The sequence below is a fragment of the Hyperolius riggenbachi genome, chromosome 9 (genome assembly GCF_040937935.1).
Source record: "Hyperolius riggenbachi isolate aHypRig1 chromosome 9, aHypRig1.pri, whole genome shotgun sequence".
Classification (NCBI taxonomy): domain Eukaryota; kingdom Metazoa; phylum Chordata; class Amphibia; order Anura; family Hyperoliidae; genus Hyperolius; species Hyperolius riggenbachi.
Genome location: NC_090654.1, coordinates 126,551,311 through 126,571,735, shown reverse-complemented (window position 1 = coordinate 126,571,735; position 20,425 = coordinate 126,551,311). Strand labels below are relative to the sequence as shown.

Sequence of the window (20,425 nt, the reverse complement as noted above, 5' to 3'; positions counted from 1 at the left end):
CACACACCGTTGCAATCTTACACTATAGTGACGCAAAACCACTAACAGTCTATCCGAACGATACTGTTAGCTACTCGCACTGGCGTTTCGTACGTTGGGTCAGCTGCGCGCTTTAGGCCCACGTATGACAAACGCCCCCACACACAATGCAATTACAATTTCATATGGTAGTGTTGCTCAAACATACAACTAGGCATGGACTTATACACAGCTACACTGCAGTCTCTTCTAGGCTATGAGTGTTAGTTTAGCACAGCAGAAGTCAAGCTTATTAAATAATGATTTAATATTCCATAAAAACATAGAACAATGCAGAACTTAATATATACAAAAGATGTACAAAAAACAAAGTAAAAAAGTTACAAAATTAAGAGTTACAAAGATAACACACAAAGCGATTTTGCTTACCAAAATAAAGGGATCCAGATAGAAGAATCTTGGACTTTTTTGTGGACGGACACAGTTCTGGCTAGACCAGGAGTCCACTAGCTTAGGCTGGGAGTCCAGCCGCCGCTACCGTCAGAAGAGAACTGATTTGAGGTAGCTGTCCCCTGGTTTTTATAATGAAATATTCGCCTCGAGGCTGTAAGCCTGTGTGGACGGGGGGAAGCTAGATTTAATTACATCCTCAGTCATAATTGGATTTCCAGAGATCCAACATCCACTATAGTACACACACCCAACAAAAGACTTCTTTAGCCCAATTTCCCCAGGTTACAATGTCTATACATCAAGAGATTGTTAAGTGAGGCTTTTCAACTCCACCAATAATTTAATTTCCTCACAGTGAAATAGGGTTTCTTCACCACAAGCTGACATGTTTTAGACTTTTCCTGACTAGGCTTGCTTTGTGTATTGAGACAATGGGCCGTCTCCTGAGTTCAAAAAGCCAGGCAGATAATCCCATTAGCAGAAACTCAAAGCACCTCATATGGTCAAGACAATACCCACTTCCTTGCCCCAAGCAATCAAAGGTAACAGCTCCCTTCTAGCAGACCTACATGGAACACAGGCAGAAAAATGAAAGAATATGTTCCTGTTATCCTTACATCATAAGCACCCCAATATTCCTGACAGTTGTCATGTTAGTGCTGAATGCAGATGCTGGGTGCCATGTGGGTTCTGGGTATGAGTACAGAGTGTCATGTGGGTTCTGGCTATGTTTGGGTATCGAGTGTCATGGGGGTGTTGATTGCAAGTACTTAGTGCCATGTGAACAACGACATCCAGAAGGAGCACCACAGCAGTAGAATACCCGGGTGCCAAGGTCAAGGTCTGAGTGCCCACAAAGACCCACAGCAATCCAAACATCAAGTAGGACCGGCACCACTGCAGAAAGTAGTATCAAAGCTCTTTTATTACATCAAGCACGGCTCAGCAATGACAGACGCTGTTTCGGGCTATGCCCTTCATCAAACTGCAACAGCCTTAGTGAATACACCAGTGAACAAACCTTTAAATAACCCACCTCCAATAAAAACACCAACCGGTGTCCTGCTGGGCAGAGCAACGGGCGGACCTGGTGGGGAACTACATACAATAATATGCAAAGGTAATCTGAGTCATTTACCTGTCACCTGTGATCTGGATGGACGCCATTACCACCAGCGTTTAAACTCCAAGAGGTTTCCTGAACGATAGGAGGACAGATGGGCGTTACCCAAACTGTATCCTCCAATGGACGCACAGCGCACCGTTGCCCGAGGGTCGCAGTCAGATGACACGGCCAATTTTACCAAAGGGACGCATCCAATGCGTCTCTGCATGCGGACGTCACATCCGGTGTAGCCGGAAGCGACTAACTCAAAGTATATCCGCATCTATGGAACGCAAACAATGCGTATCAACACACGTACACCACGCCCAACTGATGCGGACGTGGCGTACATGTTGACTACAGCCAAGCGTGGTTGCTAAGCAGCAAAAAATATACAACCTCGGCACCAGCCGCGTATGGAGTCAACCAATGCGCCTGGGTCCAGGGGACATAAGACAGTGTAAAGGACAATAAGGTCAAGGTGTCACAATGCACCACATGACAAGTAAACACAGGGGCTAATAAAAGACCCAAAAGCACTGATGCCATCCACAGGACCCAAAAGCACTGACCGACCACAACATGGTACAAAAATAAAAACAAAAATGATTTAACATCCGGATTTATACAGGTAAATGAATCGATACCTCACCCTTCACCAGGTCAGCCACAGTCACACCCAGGGGTATCTAAAAGCAAAAATAAAGAGCATTTGTAAATACATATACATGTATCAGTACATTAATCAATAAAGTAAAAGTAAATAGATGAAGCGGTAAGTGGATACACAAAGGTAACAATCCCCACAGGAAATGTACTAACGTGGATGGATACAAAACCCCAAGTCATATTCACGGTTTAAACCCCGCGGTTCTAATGTACCCAATGTCCTGATTCAAGATGCCTCTTTCCTCAATAGTTCTGTTTCCCTGTTCCCTCTCCTCCAATCCGGAGGGACAGAGTCAATGACTGTCACTTTAAATTGAGACACAGAGTGTCTCGATGCAGTAAAATGTTCAGAGACCGATTGACCCTTTAATTTGTGTCATATAGCCGACTTGTGAGATGATATGCGATCTTTTAATCTTTGTGTAGTCATGCCTACATACGCAAGGCCACATGGGCACTTGAGCATGTAAACGACATAGCTAGAATCGCAAGTGTAACGTCGGTTTAAATAGAACGAAGTGCCCTGGGACGGATGGGTAAACTTGTTACCCTTCAACACCATCCCACACATGTGACATCCTAGACAGGGAAACATCCCCGCATTTTTCCCGACTACATTAGTCTGTTTCCTAGGAGTCAATTTATCACGAATCTTCGGTGCTCTTTTAAACGACATCATGGGTGGACGGCGAAATTCGGAAATCTGAGGAAAAGCATCTGAAAGGATTCGCCAGTGCCTGCGGATGACCCGAGACACAGCATCACTGCAGGCACTGAAGGTTGACACAAATGGTAATCGGGGGCCAATCAGTCTCCGTTTGTCCCTAGCACGAGGTAACAATGTAGATGGTGGATACCCTCTTCTGTAAAATTTACTAGACATCTGTTCCCTACGTATTTCACGAGTAGATTTGTCACTGACGATCCTGTCAATTCTACCCAACTGGCTAGATGGAATACTGTCTTTAGTTCCAGTTGGGTGGAAACTTGCGTAGTGTAAAACTGAATTGCGGTCCGTGTCCTTGGTATATAGGCCAGAAGATAAACAACCTTCCTCCCTAACAACCAATGTATCCAAAAAGGAAATGGATTGTACGTCACAATGGTACAATCCATTTCCTTTTTGGATACATTGGTTGTTAGGGAGGAAGGTTGTTTATCTTCTGACCTATATACCAAGGACACGGACCGCATATCAGTATTACACTACGCAAGTTTCCACCCAACTGGAACTAAAGACAGTATTCCATCTAGCCAGTTGGGTAGAATTGACAGGATCGTCAGTGACAAATCTACTCGTGAAATACGTAGGGAACAGATGTCTAGTAAATTTTACAGAAGGGGGTATCCACCCTCTACATTGTTACCTCGTGCTAGGGACAAACTGAGACCGATAGGCCCCCGATTACCATTTGTGTCAACCTTCAGTGCCTGCAGTGATGCTGTGTCTCGGGTCATCCGCAGGCACTGGCGGATCCTTTCAGATGCTTTTCCTCAGATTTCCGAATTTCGCCGTCCACCCATGATGTCGTTTAAAAGAGCACCGACGATTCGTGATAAATTGACTCCTAGGAAACAGACTAATGTAGTCGGGAAAAATACGGGGATGTTTCCCTGTCTAGGATGTCACATGTGTGGGATGGTGTTGAAGGGTAACAAGTTTACCCATCTGTCCCAGGTCACTTCGTTCTATTTAAACCGACGTTACACTTGCGATTCTAGCTATGTCGTTTACATGCTCAAGTGCCCATGTGGCCTTGCGTATGTAGGCATGACTACACAAAGATTAAAAGATCGCATATCATCTCACAAGTCGGATATACGACACAAATTAAAGGGTCAATCGGTCTCTAAACATTTTACTGCATCGAGACACTCTGTGTCTCAACTTAAAGTGACAGTCATTGACTCTGTCCCTCCGGATTGGAGGAGAGGGAACAGGGAAACAGAACTATTGAGGAAAGAGGCATCTTGAATCAGGAGATTGGGTACATTAGAACTGCGGGGTTTAAACCGTGAATATGACTTGGGGTTTTGTATCCATCCACGTTAGTACATTTCCTGTGGGGATTGTTACCTTTGTGTATCCACTTACCACTTCATCTATTTACTTTTACTTTATTGATTAATGTACTGATACATGTATATGTATTTACAAATGCTCTTTATTTTTGCTTTTAGATACCCCTGGGTGTGACTGTGGCTGACCTGGTGAAGGGTGAGGTATCGATTCATTTACCTGTATAAATCCGGATGTTAAATCATTTTTGTTTTTATTTTTGTACCATGTTGTGGTCGGTCAGTGCTTTTGGGTCCTGTGGATGGCATCAGTGCTTTTGGGTCTTTTATTAGCCCCTGTGTTTACTTGTCATGTGGTGCATTGTGACACCTTGACCTTATTGTCCTTTACACTGTCTTATGTCCCCTGGACCCAGGCGCATTGGTTGACTCCATACGCGGCTGGTGCCGAGGTTGTATATTTTTTGCTGCTTAGCAACCACGCTTGGCTGCAGTCAACATGTATGCCACGTCCGCATCAGTTGGGCGTGGTGTACGTGTATTGATATGCATTGTTTGCGTTCCATAGCTGCGGATATACTTTGAGTTAGTCGCTTCCGGCTACACCGGATGTGACGTCCGCATGCAGAGACGCATTGGATGCGTCCCTTTGGTAAAATTGGCCGCGTCATCTGACTGCGACCCTCGGGCAACGGTGCGCTGTGCGTCCATTGGAGGATACAGTTTCGGTAAAGCCCATCTGTCCTCCTATCGTTCAGGAAACCTCTTGGAGTTTAAACGCTGGTGGTAATGGCGTCCATCCAGATCACAGATGACAGGTAAATGACTCAGATTACCTTTGCATATTATTGTATGTAGTTCCCCACCAGGTCCGCCTGTTGCTCCGCCCAGCAGGACACCGGTTGGTGTTTTTATTGGGGGTGGGTTATTTAAAGGCTTGTTCACTGGTGTAGTCACTAAGGCTGTTGCAGTTTGATAAAGGGCATAGCCCGAAACAGCGTCTGTCATTGCTGAGCCGTGCTTGATGTAATAAAAGAGCTTTGATACTACTTTCTGCAGTGGTGCCGGTCCTACTTGATGTTTGGAGTACTTAGTGCCATGTAAGATCTGGGTGCATGTACTGGATGTCATGTGGGTGCTGGGTGCAGGTACTGGATGTGACATGGGTGCGAATACTTGGCGCCATGCCTGTACTGGGTGCTGGTACTTTATGTGCGAGTACGGGTTAAGTGGGTGCTTGGTGCAGATAGTGGGGGCCATGTGGAGGCTGTGTGCAGGTGTGAGTACTGGGTGCAATTTTAGGCATGGGTGCAGATACTTGCAGATACTTATACCTTTATAGCAGTATCAAGCAGACTTTGTGTCTCCTTCCAACCAACTCTTTTGGTGCCACCACCCTCAAATCAGCAGTGATAGGTGCCCACTGTTAGTGGGTTAGAGTGGGCACAGTGGAGCCCACAGTGGAGGCACAGACTCACCTTTCATTACTGGGACCTCTGTCCCTCTTGATCAGCACCCGAGCTTCTTTTCAGGCAAAGAATAAGTGGTTACCAATATGCAGTGGTTGCTAAGCATTAGTAGATGCAAAACTGCAGTAAGTGCCAAGGTGCAGCGGGTGCCCAGATACAGTGGGTGGTAAGATGCAAAGGTTCACTTTGTGCTAAGTTGCAGTGGGTGATGAGATGCCAAAGTACAGTCTGTGTCAAGCTGCTGTGGGTACCAAGGTCCAGTTTGTATTGGGTGTTTATTTGCAGTGGGTGCTATGCAGTATTGGGTGCTGAATGAATAGCAGATGGTGATAAACAATAGTGGGTGCCATGTGAGTGTTAATTGGTACAGGGAGACATGTGAGTGTTGGACATGAGTGAGTAGGGAGTGTCATGTGTGGTCTGGATGTGTGCCATGGTTGAGTACTCTCCCATATGGGTTCAGACCAAGGATGGGTACTAGGTGCTATTTGGGTCCTGGCCATGGACGGGTACTGGGTGCATATAATGGCTTTGGAGCTTGGTGACGTGCGAGTACTGTCCCTTGTGGGTGTTGATTATGGGGATATGTGGGTCTTAGATACAAATACTGAGTGCCAAGTGGGTACTGGGAGTGAGTACATGGTGACATATGGGTGATGGATGCTGGATAGTAGGGTATTTGTTGTCATGTGGGTGCTAAAGGCAGATGCTGGGTGTCATGTGGGTTCTGGGTGCTGACACAGGGTGTCATGTGGATTCTGGCTGTATGGGTGTATATCAACTATCATGAAGGTGTTGATTGCAGGTACTCAGTCCCTTGTGAGTTGTGGGTGCAAGTACTGGATGTGATATGTGAGTGCTTGGTGTTTGTACTGGGCACTAAGTGGAGGCTTAGTGCAACTGGAACTACTGCAGATGAAGCATGTGGGTGTTGGGTGCAGGTACTGGGTATCACATAGGTGCGAATACTTGGTGCCATGCCTGCACTGGGTGCTAGCTATGGGTGGGCATTGTGTGTTATGTGGGTTCTGTGTGCAGGTACTTTGGGTGCTAGTACTAGTTATGTGAGTGCAGATAGTGGGTGCCATGTGAAGGCGGTGTGCAGGTGTGAGTAGTGAGTGCCATGTTGGGACTGGGTGCAAGTACTGTGCCATGTGGTGTGGGTGTGAGTACTGGGTGTTAGCTATAGGGTGAAGGGGTGCAGGTACTGGGTGTCATGTGGCTGTTTGATGCAAGTACTAAGTGCCATATTGAGGCCGGATGTGAGTATTGGGTGCAGGGTGCAAGTACTGGGTGCTTGCTATTGTGGGGGTTACTGGTTGAGTGTAATGTGGGTGCTGAATATTGGTGGGATTGTTGTGGGTGCAGGGGGTGGGAGATCACTGTGGGTACTGCTATGAATGGCATAGTTGCTGCTAGGGGAGGTAGAGGTTAGTGTGGTTGCTGGGGGAGGTAGAGCTCAGTGTGGGTGCTGGGGGAAGGGTAGGTCACTGTGGGTGCTGGAGGGGGGGGAGTAACTGTGGGTGCTGTGGAAGGTAGAGGTCAATATGAGTGCTGGAGGAAAGGGAGGTCACTGTGGGTCCTTTGGGGGAGGTTACTGTGTGTCTTGGGGGAGGTAGAGGTCATTGTGGGTGCTGGAGGAAGGGGAGGTCACTATGGGTGCTGCTGTGAATGGCATAGTTGCTGCTAAGAGAGGTAGAGGTCAGTATGGGTGCTGGGGGAAGGGTAATTCACTGTGGGTGCTGTGGAAGGAAGAGATCAGTATGGGTGCTGGAGGAAGGGGAGGTGACTGTGGGTGCTGGGATAGTCAGTGTAGTTACTGGAGATGGGAGTGGATGCTGGGTGTTGAGAGAGGTCGCTGTGGGCGCTGACAATGGGAGAGATCACTGTAGGTGGTGTTTATGGGTTGGGAGGTCCCTGTGGGTGCTGCAGGGGACAGGAAGGTAGCCACTGGGGGAGGGAAAGATCACTGTGGGTGCTGGGGGAGGGATAGGTCAGTGTGGGTGCTGGGGTAGGCAGGATCACTGCTAGAGCTGGGGAGGGAGAGGTCACTGTGGGTGCTAGGACGAGGTAGAGGTAACTGTGGATGCTAGGTGGAGGGAGAGGTCACTGTGGGTGCTAGGTGGAGGGAAAGGTCACTGTGGGTGCTAGGTGGAGGGAAAGGTCACTGTGGGTGCTGGGGGAGGGAGAGGTCACTGTGGATGCTAGGTGGAGGGAGAGGTCACTGTGCTTGCTAGGTGATGGGAGATATCACTGTGGGTACTAGGGAGGGAGAGGTCAGTATGGGTCCTAGGGGGAGGGAGAAGTCACTGTGGGTGCTGGGGGAGGGAGAGGTTACTGTGGGTGCTAGATGGAGGGAAAGGTCACTGTGGGTGCTGAGTAAGGGAGATGTCACTGTGGGTGCTAGGTGATGGGAGATATCCCTGTGGGTACTGGGGAGGGAGAGGTCAGTATGGGTCATAGGTGGAGGGAGAAGTCACTATGGGTGCTAGGTGGATGGAGAGGTCACTGTGGGTGCTAGGGGAGGGAGTGGTCACAGTGGGTAATAGGTGGAGGTCGAGGTCACTATGGGTGCTGGGGGAGGTCGAGGTCACTATGGGTCCTAGGTGGAGGGAAGAGGTCAGTATGCCACACTAGGATTCATGTTTGGGCCTCTTCACTTCAAAGTGTCCCAGGCGGGGATGGAGCTTTCTGCGGGTGGGCGGGGCTTATCACGGTCAGGGCGGGGCTTATTTTGCACGCCAAGAGGGTCCTTTTTTGAAGCTTTTAAAAGGGGGGGGGTGCCTGGGCACCCAGAGCACCCCCCTCTGCACGTGCCTGGGCTCCACCTACTTTTCTGAATATTAATCCCGGTCACCCTGTGACCAAGTATGTCAAGTTTGAGAACTCTGCCATTAACAGTGTAAGAATGGCTGCAGTTTATATTTTTCCATGTAAAAAGTTAGTTGTTTTTGGCTCCGCCCACTATTTCTAACCTAGACATATAGTCGCTCAATGACCAAGTTTATAAGCTGTGGGGTATTTGGCATCAATAAGTTGCATTTTTTCATTGAAATTAAACATTTAAACCCCAGTCTGGCAGTCTCCCAGTGACTGACTGCACCAGATTTGAGGCCTCTGCTATTAAGAGTGTATGCTGTAGGCTCCACCCAGTTTCCTGAATATTAATCCAAGTCACCAAGTGGGAATCTGTGTCAAGTTTGAGAACCCTGCCAATAACAGAATGGCTGAAATCAATCTAACAAATTTAATTGGCTGTTTGTGGCCCTACCCCCCTTTATTGAATTTGGACCCCAGTCACCCAATGACTGCCTGTATCAGGTTTGATGCCTCTGCCATTAAGAGTGTAAGAATGGTAGCAATGTAAATATTCCCCTTGAAAATCAATAGGTGAATTTTGATTGGCTGTTGTAGGCTCCACCCACTTTCCTGAATATTAATCCCATTCACCCAGTGACCAAGTGTACCAAGTTTGAGAACCCTGCGATTAACCCTCCTGGCGGTCTATTAAAAACCACCAGGGGGCAGCGCAGCAGTTTTTTTTTATTTTATTTTTTTTAAATCATGTAGCGAGCCCAGGGCTTGCTACATGATAGCCGCTGTGTAGCAGCATCCCCCCACCCGCTTCGATCGCCTCCGGCGATCTGCGATCAGGAAATCCCGTTCAAAGAACGGGATTTCCTGGAAGGCGTCCCCTGTCGCCATGGCGACAGGCGGGATGACGTCATCGACGTTGTGACGTCATTGGGAGTCCCGATTCAACCCTTCAGCGCTGCCCGGCACTGATTGGCCAGGCAGCGCACGGGGTCTGGGGGGGGGGAAGGCGGCGGGGCGAGCGGCGGCTAATCGGCGCGGAGCGGCGGCGATCGGAGTGCACACGCAGCTAGCATAGTGCTAGCTGCGTGTTGCAAAAAAAAATTATGCAAATCGGCCCAGCAGGACCTGAGAAATCCTTCTACGCGGCTTACCCCAAACTACGTTCGGGGTTACCGCCAGGAAGGTTAACAGTGTAAGAATGGCTGCAGTTTACATTTTCCCATTTCAAATGAATGGCTGAAATTTGATTGGCTGTTTTATGCTCCGCCCACTTTTCCTGGATTTGTGACCTTAGTCACCAAGTGACCAACAGTGCCAGGTGTGGGGACTCTGGCTTGATTACTGTGAGAATGGCTGTCTTTTACATTTTTTCCATTGACATGAATGGGTGAAATCTGATTTGCTGTTTGTAGCTCCGCCCAGTTGTGCAGGGGGGACGCGAGACCCCCAGAACATATCATCCCAGGTAGTAAGGGATCTGTATACCAAGTTTCGATCAAATCAGTGAAGGCGTTTTCGAGTGATCGCGGCACATACACACATACACACATACATACACACATACATCCAATTTTACATATATAGATAAAAAAGCTAAGGTTGATGCAGGTGGGGGTGGCGGGCAGATAAAGTATGAGTACAGCTGTTGGGAAGGTCCATTTTATGTGTCTTCAACGGCAACAACAGAAATATGCAGAAATGCAGAACTTCTGCTTAGTGAACACCTGTGCTCAGTGCTACAAAGCACTTGCAAGGCCGGTACTGCTCAAAGGGGACAATTGCACCAGCACCCCCAACCGCTGCTGGTCCCCACGCCAACACCCTCCCCCCCTCCCCAAATGATCTCCCCCGACTACTCCAGATTCCCCAAGGCCCCTGCATGATGTGTAGTTGCATTGTAATAACTCACCTGTCTCAGCAGCTGCTCCATCCAGGCTCTATTTTCTTTCCCGCTTCCTGCCTCTTATTCATAAGATGGCGCATGTTCTTTACACATAATGTGCTTCACAGAGAGGACAGAGCATAGACGGAGAAACTGCCAGGACAGGTGATTTATTACAAAGCAGCTATGCATCGTGCAGGGGACCGGGAGGGGGTGGGAGGCAGCGGACTTCTTTGCTGGGGTTGGTAGGGGACCGCCAAGTTACCTTTGCCCTGGGGCCCACATGCTACTTAAATCAGCTGGTTCAAGGGAGCAGCTGACAGGTGGTGAGTTCACCACCTTCAATCTCTCATAAAAAAGGGCCCTAAAGGTTCCATACATTACTTGATTTTCCTGCTCGGATCAGGGGAGAATCCATTATGTTCCATTCTGCTCGACAGGTAGAAATTGGCCAATATCTGGTCGATCAATTTATTCAATTAGGCAGGATGGAAAATATAATCAATCTTGAAGGAATCGGCTTCTATTCACATGATCAACACAGAATCGATTTTTTCTTCAAAGGAGGCAGAACATTGTTTAGCTGGATTAGTGGAGAATCACATAGGATCTCGCTTGCAGCATGTGGGCCTGTCACGTTCTGTGAAGGTAGATAGGCCCAGAGAGAGTCTGATTGCCGGTAATCTGCAGTATCACCGGAATGCAGATATATATCTGATTATAAGTGAGCTGCAGTCTCACCGACAATCCGATATATTAACTAACCTCTGGTACCTAAAGAGTGTAGTGATTGGTGCAACAGTAACACTAGAGGACTAGGCCTCAGTACAGCAAGGCGTACTGTACAGATTCCTTCCGCAGCCCAAGCTCTCCTAGACAGAAGGAGTCGGGCAGCCAGCAGGAAGGATATACTGAAAGTAACCCTAAATAGGAAGGGTCACTGTCAGTGCGAGGAACCGCCTCTGACAGCAAGGTCGGTTCTCGAGGTCGGACAGGCCAGGTCGTACACACACAGGCAATTAAGGTACAATATCAGGAGGCTAAGGCGGAGTCTAAGAGCGAGCCGGGGTTCGGCAACAGGAGATCAGAAATATCAAGGTACAGTATACAAGTTCAGAGGCGAAAACGAGAGACAAGGCAAGGTCGGCAACAGGAGATAAGATCGGCAGAAGTACAAGAGGATGAGGCAAGAGCAAGGTCAGAAACAGGCAAAAAGGTCAAAGGCACAGATAAATCACAATGGTATGGTCTTCCAGTACTTATATATTGGCCGCACCAATATATAGGTATACTGTGGATCCGAGAGCTAACACAGGTGTGATCGCTACAGCGGACACAGAATACTGACAGTCTGCTGCTTAAATGCAGACTGTCACTTCAGCAATCTCCACCCCCCCCCGATGACGTCAGAAAAGGGGCGGCAACTGTCCCGGCAATCTGCTCATGGGATCCTCCTTCTCAGGGCATAAAGGGCGTGACGCTCCGTGCGTGCGCGCGTTGCCCTGCCCTGCTGAGACATGCTCCTAGTGACCCGTTGAGCGGAGGAGGAGGCCGCCGGGACAGACCGGAAGTTCGGGGTCCCGATGACGTCAGCCGCGAGCGCGGCGTTCGTACTACCGCTGGCGGTGGGGGTGAGTCCATGCCTGACATTACCCCTCCCCTGAGGCGTGGTCTCCGAACGCGCCAATGAAGGTCTATCAGGATTAGTATCATGAAATTCTCGTATGAGTTCCTGTGCATGAAATTGATGTGCTGGTACCCAGGATCTCTCCTCCGGGCCATAACCCTTCCAATGAACCAGGTATTGAAGAGAATTCTGAACAAACCGGGAATCCAGAATTCTCTCAACCTCATATTCAGGTTCACCGTCAACAAGCACAGGAGGAGGACCAGAGTCCGCATGTACTGCGGGTTTCAGTAATGACACATGAAATGTTCTTACTCCCCGCATTGACTGAGGTAATGTCACTTGATAAGATACCCGATTGATCCTTTTAGCTATAGGATATGGACCTATAAATTTAGGTCCCAGTTTTGCTGATGGCTGTCGTAAGGCGATGTGCCGAGTAGAGATCCAGACAAGATCTCCGGGAGAAAACTCCCACTCGGGAGAACGTCTTCGGTCAGCCTGTTGTTTCTGGACCGACACTGTTTTCTTTAAATTATTATTAACCTCCCTCCAAAGAGATCTTAGCGTCTCTTGCCAGACCTCCAGAGCAGGGAAAGGTGAGGTCCTGACAGGGAGTGATGAAAACCTTGGGGACCTTCCATTGACAATTTGAAAAGGTGAAAACCCTGAGGAAGAACTCCGAAGATTATTATGGGCAAATTCAGAATATGGTAAGTACTGAACCCACTCCGTTTGATTGTCAGCCACATAACATCGGAGATACTGTTCCAAGGACTGATTCATTCTCTCCGTTTGCCCATTGGTCTGGGGATGAAACCCAGAAGAAAAGGAGAGGGTGATTCCCAGTGCCTTGCAAAATTCTCTCCAGAATTCCGAAACGAACTGCACCCCCCTGTCAGATACTATGTTTTCAGGAACCCCGTGAAGACGAAGAACGTGGATTACGAAAAGGTCAGCAAGTTCTTTAGCGGAAGGAAGTTTCTTCAAAGGTACAAAATGGGCCATTTTAGAGAATCGGTCAACAATGACCCAGATCACCGTATTACCGTCCGAGGGTGGTAACTCCCCCACAAAATCCATGGATACATGAGTCCAGGGCTCGGAGGGTATGGGCAGCGGCTGGAGGGTACCCACCGGAGATACACGTGAGGGTTTACTCCGTGAGCACACTGAACAAGATACAACAAAATCCTCGACATCACTCCTCCAAGAAGGCCACCAGACGCTCCTGGACAATAATTCTCTAGTTCGAGCCACTCCAGGGTGACCAGCTAGCTTATGAGCATGAAAGAATTGAAGTATTTGTAATCTGAACTGTAACGGTACAAACATGAGATCGGACGGTTTCCCTGCAGGACTATCCTGTTGGTAGGGAAGCAGAACAGATGCAATATCCCCCATAGAGTCTATACTGGCTAACACCACCTTCTCGGATAAAATTGGCTCTGGTTCGGAGGGCAGTACTGATTCAATGTCAAAGCATCGTGAAAGAGCATCAGCCTTGATATTTTTACTTCCAGGTTTGAACGTGATGATGAAATCAAACCTAGAAAAGAATAAAGACCACCGTGCCTGCCTGGGATTTAACCTCTTAGCCCCCTTCAGATATTCCAAGTTCTTATGATCTGTATAGACCGTAATAACATGTTCCGCCCCCTCCAGCCAGTGTCGCCACTCTTCAAAAGCCAATTTTACAGCCAATAGCTCCCTGTTCCCAATATCGTAATTTCTCTCTGCCTCAGAAAATTTTTTCGAAAAAAATGCGCAAGGGTGAAGTCTCCCTTGTGATCCGGAGTACTGTGACAAGACTGCCCCAACCCCAATTTCTGATGCGTCTACCTCCACGATGAATGGCCTGGATGAATCGACATGGTGCAAAATGGGAGCAGAACAAAAAGCAGTTTTAAGACTCGAGAAAGCAGAAATGGCTTCAGGAGACCAATTGTTAACATTAGCCCCTTTCTTAGTCATGTCAGTAAGGGGAGCTACCAGAGCAGAGTACCCCTTTATGAATTTCCTGTAATAGTTAGCAAAACCCAGAAAACGTTGTAAAGCTTTTAGACCAACTGGTTGCGGCCAGTCCAAAACTGCCGCAACTTTACTGCTATCCATAGCTAACCCAGATCTGGAAATGATATAGCCAAGGAATGGAACTTCATTGATCTCAAACAAACATTTTTCCAACTTGGCATATAATGAATTCTCCCGTAACTTTTGTAATACATATTGGACCTGAGACCTATGTTCCTTGATATTGCGAGAAAAGATCAGAATATCGTCCAAATAAACGACCACAAATTTCCCCACCACCTCCCTAAAAATGTCATTAACTAATTCTTGGAAAACAGCGGGGGCATTACACAGACCGAAGGGCATGACTAGGTATTCGTAATGCCCATCCTGAGTATTAAATGCCGTCTTCCATTCGTCACCCTGTCTGATTCTGACCAGATTGTAAGCTCCCCTGAGATCTAGTTTAGTGAAGATCTGGGCACCTGTGACCTGAGAAAAAAGGTCATCAATCAGGGGAAGTGGGTAACGGTTCTTTATCGTTATGGCATTAAGGGCTCGATAGTCGATGCAGGGACGCAGCCCCCCATCTTTTTTCTTCACGAAGAAGAATCCTGCCCCCGCGGGAGATCTAGAGGGTCTAATGAACCCCTTATCTAAGTTCTCCTGAACGTACTCCCTCATGGCCACCTTTTCAGGTCCTGTGAGATTATAAAGATGACCTCTAGGGGGCATGGTTCCTGGTCTAAGCTCGATTGGGCAATCATAAGGCCTGTGAGGAGGTAGTGAATCGGCCGATCGAGGACAAAACACATCGGCAAAGGAGCTATAAGGCTGAGGTAAACATTGCGGAGTTAAGTGAGTGGCACGAAGAGGGCATTTTGATATGCAGTGCTTCTGACAGTAGGATGACCAAGACAGCAACTGACCAGAAGCCCAATCGATCTGTGGAGAATGTAGCCGTAGCCAGGGAAGCCCCAGTATAATCGAGCAAGAAGGCATTCTGATAAGGTAAAATCGTAATTTTTCACAATGTAATACCCCAACGGTACAGATTAATTCAGGAGTAATAGAGACAGGTTGACTACCTTGTAATGGGGAATCGTCAATTGCAGTGACTATAATGCGTTTCTCAAGAGGAACCACTGGAATGCCTAATTTAAGTGCTAAATTAAAATCCATAAAATTGGCTGCGGCGCCCGTATCAACAAAGGCCTGCAGTGCAATGTTTTGTTTGTCCCAAGAAATGGAAATAGGAAATAGGATTTTATCTTTTGGAGGTATGGAATTCTCGCCCAGGGTAGTACCCCCGACTAACCCTAGGCGGAGAAGTTTTCCGGCTTCTTGGTACAAACAGAGGCGATATGACCTTTGTCCCCACAATATAAGCACAAACCCTCCTTCCTCCTTCTTAATTTCTCTGTCTCAGATAATTTAGAGTGACCCAGCTGCATGGGCTCCTCAGTAGAAGAGGAAGAGGCAAAACTTGTGGAAGGCTGTGAGCGCATGAAGGGTCGTTGCCTGGTAGACCTGTGAAACCGTACTCTGCGGTCTATCTTGATAGCAAGACTTATAGCCTCATCTAAAGTTCTAGGTTCAGGATGACTCAACATTAATTCTGACACAGAATCAGACAACCCTGTTAGGAAGCGATCCAAGAGAGACTGCGCCTCCCACCTGGTGGAAAATGACCATTTGCGGAATTCTGCAGCATAGATTTCTACTGAGTTCTGACCCTGTTTGAGTCTTTTTAGTCTCCTCTCAGCGGTGGCGGAAGTATCTGGATCGTCATATACGACCGCCATGGCTTCGAAAAAATTCTCTACAGAGGTAAGAGCCTCATGACCCACGGGTAAACTGTAGGCCCATGTCTGTGAGTCTCCTTGCAAAAGGGTTTTTATGAGCGTGACCCTTTGCAATTCAGAACCAGAGGAAATGGGACGCATTTGAAAATATGATTGACACCGATCCCGGAAATTACGGAAATCGGAGCGTTCCCCTGAAAACAACTTGGGTAACGACATTTTGGGTTCAACTGGCAAAACAGGAGTGGGATTAACTGGTGCCTGCAGGTTTTGCACAACCTCTGCTAGACGGTTAAGCTGGACCTGTTGATCTTTAACGGTCTGGTTTAATTGAGCGACGGCTGTCGTCAAGTTGTTAACCTGCTGGACCAGAGCATCCATATTATTGGTCCGCTGTACTGTCACGTTCTGTGAAGGTAGATAGGCCCAGAGAGAGTCTGATTGCCGGTAATCTGCAGTATCACCGGAATGCAGATATATATCTGATTATAAGTGAGCTGCAGTCTCACCGACAATCCGATATATTAACTAACCTCTGGTACCTAAAGAGTGTAGTGATTGGTGCAACAGTAACACTAGAGGACTAGGCCTCAGTACAGCAAGGCGTACTGTACAGATTCCTTCCGCAGCCCAAGCTCTCCTAGACAGAAGGAGTCGGGCAGCCAGCAGGAAGGATATACTGAAAGTAACCCTAAATAGGAAGGGTCACTGTCAGTGCGAGGAACCGCCTCTGACAGCAAGGTCGGTTCTCGAGGTCGGACAGGCCAGGTCGTACACACACAGGCAATTAAGGTACAATATCAGGAGGCTAAGGCGGAGTCTAAGAGCGAGCCGGGGTTCGGCAACAGGAGATCAGAAATATCAAGGTACAGTATACAAGTTCAGAGGCGAAAACGAGAGACAAGGCAAGGTCGGCAACAGGAGATAAGATCGGCAGAAGTACAAGAGGATGAGGCAAGAGCAAGGTCAGAAACAGGCAAAAAGGTCAAAGGCACAGATAAATCACAATGGTATGGTCTTCCAGTACTTATATATTGGCCGCACCAATATATAGGTATACTGTGGATCCGAGAGCTAACACAGGTGTGATCGCTACAGCGGACACAGAATACTGACAGTCTGCTGCTTAAATGCAGACTGTCACTTCAGCAATCTCCACCCCCCCCCGATGACGTCAGAAAAGGGGCGGCAACTGTCCCGGCAATCTGCTCATGGGATCCTCCTTCTCAGGGCATAAAGGGCGTGACGCTCCGTGCGTGCGCGCGTTGCCCTGCCCTGCTGAGACATGCTCCTAGTGACCCGTTGAGCGGAGGAGGAGGCCGCCGGGACAGACCGGAAGTTCGGGGTCCCGATGACGTCAGCCGCGAGCGCGGCGTTCGTACTACCGCTGGCGGTGGGGGTGAGTCCATGCCTGACAGGGCCACTAGCCAATCAATTTTTGATCAGTGTTGCTGATCACCCAATAAAGTTGATTGCTTAATCGCTTTGTGGACAATCAAGTAATGTATGGGCCTTAATAATCTTAATAAGCTATCTCAACAAACATCTTCAGGATAATTACTGTGGTCAAGATTTTATCTAGATAGATTTGAGAAATTCTGGTAGATAAGCAATAAACACACTGAAGGTCTCTGTGGCTCATACGCTATATACAGTAAGCGGAAGCACAAGTCAAAGGAAAATTAAAACCTTGATAATCACCGAAACGTTACCGTCTAGATCAAATCCTTTGTGACTGGCTCTACCAGAGACCTCAGGCATAGCACTGAGAATCATCATGCATAAACTTACCAGCAAGGATGAGATGACAGGGAATCTGTAGTCTGCATATCACTCCAGCCATTTTCTGCAGTGTGACTTCTGTGATAAATAACACTGCTTTTCAACATAGAATTTGCCAGTTCTAAAAAAAAAAGAGTACCTACGTATAGGAAATATGATACACTACAGACAGGCCAACAAAAGGTCATATTTCTGAAATCTGAATCATCACTTCCCAATTCCATTTTTTTAACATACAGGGAAATTGCAGATTTGTCTTCTTTAATTTAGCAACTCTACAAGCATAAATCCTTCTCCTGAAGTTGTTTGTGATAGCCATTGTGTCTGTGGTACCAAATCCTGGCAAAATCTAATTTTACAGTACTAAGGGCTCTTTCACACCAGAACCTGTTTTCTGCTGTGTAAGGCAAAGTCGATACTTTGCGTTAGCCAAGGTAAAATGAAAGTCCATAGACTTTCATATTACCTTTCACACCCACGCTGCGTTTCGGTGCGTTTTGGTTCGACGCACCCGGGAGCTTTTAATCAGCGGGAGCCGACATTTTCCCGTCGGGTGAATTAATAGCTACCGCCGCTGATTGCGTCACTGCAACATCACGACGACACGCCGCAGGGTATTGTTAGATGTGAAAGAGCCCTTAGTAAAATATTATATATTTTTTTTGTATGAGTAGAATGATATGTGGGATGTACACACATTATCCAGTGCCCTCCCCCCCCCCCCGATGAGTTCATGTAGCATCCAGTGCTTCATGAAGAATCATATGTGGGATGTAAACACTTTTGCCAGTGGTTCATGAAAAATTATATGTGGCATGTAAACACTTAAGCCAATGTTTCATGAAGAATAGTATGTGGTATGTTAACATGTTTTTCAGCGGTATGTACACACATTATCCAGTGTTATCCAGTGGTGCAGAAAGAATTATATGTGGTATGGAGGCTTGTTGCACAGCAACATCTGATCACTCCATTAAAGCAGGGCTTTTCAACCTTTTCACTAATTGTACCACTTTTATCGCCTGAAAATGTTCAAGTACCACCAGTGTGCCTGCACAGAAGATTGGACGTGATCGGCCTTGGCTGTTTCTGCTGGAGCCTGACCGGAGAGCAGCTACTGTGCATGCGCACATCGATGAGGAGAACTTTGGGGCTCCCAGTGCTGGATCCCCTCTACTGAGGAGGAAGGGGATCCCTCTCCCTGAGGCAAGTACCCCCCGGGGACACTTTCTTCTTACAGATACACTTTAAGAAAAGAGGGCATATGGGAGGGGAAAAGTAGGAGGTATTGGTGGGGAAAAGATTACAATTAGATTGCTAGCCTACATTTTGTCAGTATTGGCAATCTGCAGGTAGATTGCCAATATAGGTAGCCTTGCAAGTTCCTCTCCCCCACCCCTGCTTAATTATAGGTAGCCTAGTCCCACCACTAGAAAGCTGAGAGCTAGGCAGTGACTCACCACAAAGTTCGGCTCCCCCTTGCTCACTCCTTGCTGTGCTGCCCTGCGATATAGTTCACACCTCATAATCGGTAAGCCAGCTGCAGTGAAGAGACAGTCAGGGAAACGGTGCACGGTGATGGCATGTTTACTTCAAATACAGGAAGTGAGCAGTGATGTCAATTTCTGTATCTGCGCCATCACTGTGCACCGGTCGCCTGGTTGTCTTTTCACCACTGATCTGAGGTCTGAAGTATGCCGCAGAGAAGCACAGCAAGGAGAGAGGAAGGGGGAGCCAAACTTTGTGGAGGCAGGACATGACCAGGACAAGTGGCAGCCAAGCCTGGTGTGTACCACCTGGCCAACAGCAAAGTACCACCGGTGGTACGTGTACCACAGGTGCAAAGCCCTGGTCTAGAGAGATTAGCCTGTCTAATTAGGCCTTATCAGCAAGTAAACAGCAGATGACAGTTGGGAAATGGCAGTTGAAAAATGACAGTTGAAAAATGACAGTTGGAAATTGGCAGTTGGAAAATGACAGTTGGAAAATGGCAGTTGGAAAATGACAGTTGAAAAATGACAGTTAGAAAATGGCATTAGGAAAATGGCAGTTGGAAAATGACAGTTGAAAAATGACAGTTGAAAAATGGCAGTTGAAAAATGACAGTTGGAAAATGGCAGTTGGAAAATGGCAGTTAGAAATTTACAGTTGAAAAATGGCAGTTGGAAAATGACAGTTGAAAATGACAGTTGGAAAATGGCAGTTGGAAAATGAAAGTTGGAAAATGGCAGTTGAAACATGGCAGTTGGAAAATGGCAGTTGGAAAATGGCAGTTGGAAAATGACAGTTGAAAATGACAGTTGAACAATGGCAGTTGAAAATGACAGTTGAAAAATGGCAGTTGGAAAATGGCAGTTAGAAAATGACAGTTGAAAATGACAGTTGGAAAATGGCAGTTGGAAAATGAAAGTTGGAAAATGGCAGTTGAAACATGGCAGTTGGAAAATGGCAGTTGGAAAATGACAGTTGAAAATGGCAGTTGGAAAATGACAGTTGAAAATGACAGTTGAACAATGGCAGTTGAAAATGACAGTTAGAAAATGGCAGTTAGAAAATGACAGTTGGAAAATGGCAGTTGAAAAATGACAGTTAAAAAATGACAGTTGGAAAATAGCAGTTGGAAAATGGCAGTTGGAAAACAGCAGTTGAAAAACAACAGTTGGAGAATGTCAGCGGGAAAATGACAGTTGAAAAACGACAGTTCAACTGTTTTTCAACTGCCAAATTTAAGCTGCTGTTTTTCAACTGTAATTTTTAAACTGCTGAATTTCAACTGTCATTTTTCAACTGCCAAATGTAAACAGT

General features: G+C 47.2%; 1 protein-coding gene across 1 annotated transcript in view; it reads right to left on the bottom strand.

Moving 5' to 3' along the window:
• The window catches only part of LOC137533559 (Fc receptor-like protein 3), a 106,670-nt gene extending 88,989 nt beyond the window's left edge, over positions 1-17,681 (bottom strand). The window contains exon 1 of the mRNA XM_068254926.1: positions 17,630-17,681. Within this exon, the coding sequence (XP_068111027.1) occupies positions 17,630-17,681 (52 nt within the window). The remainder of the gene's footprint in view (positions 1-17,629) is intronic.
• Positions 17,682-20,425: the final 2,744 nt, after the last annotated feature.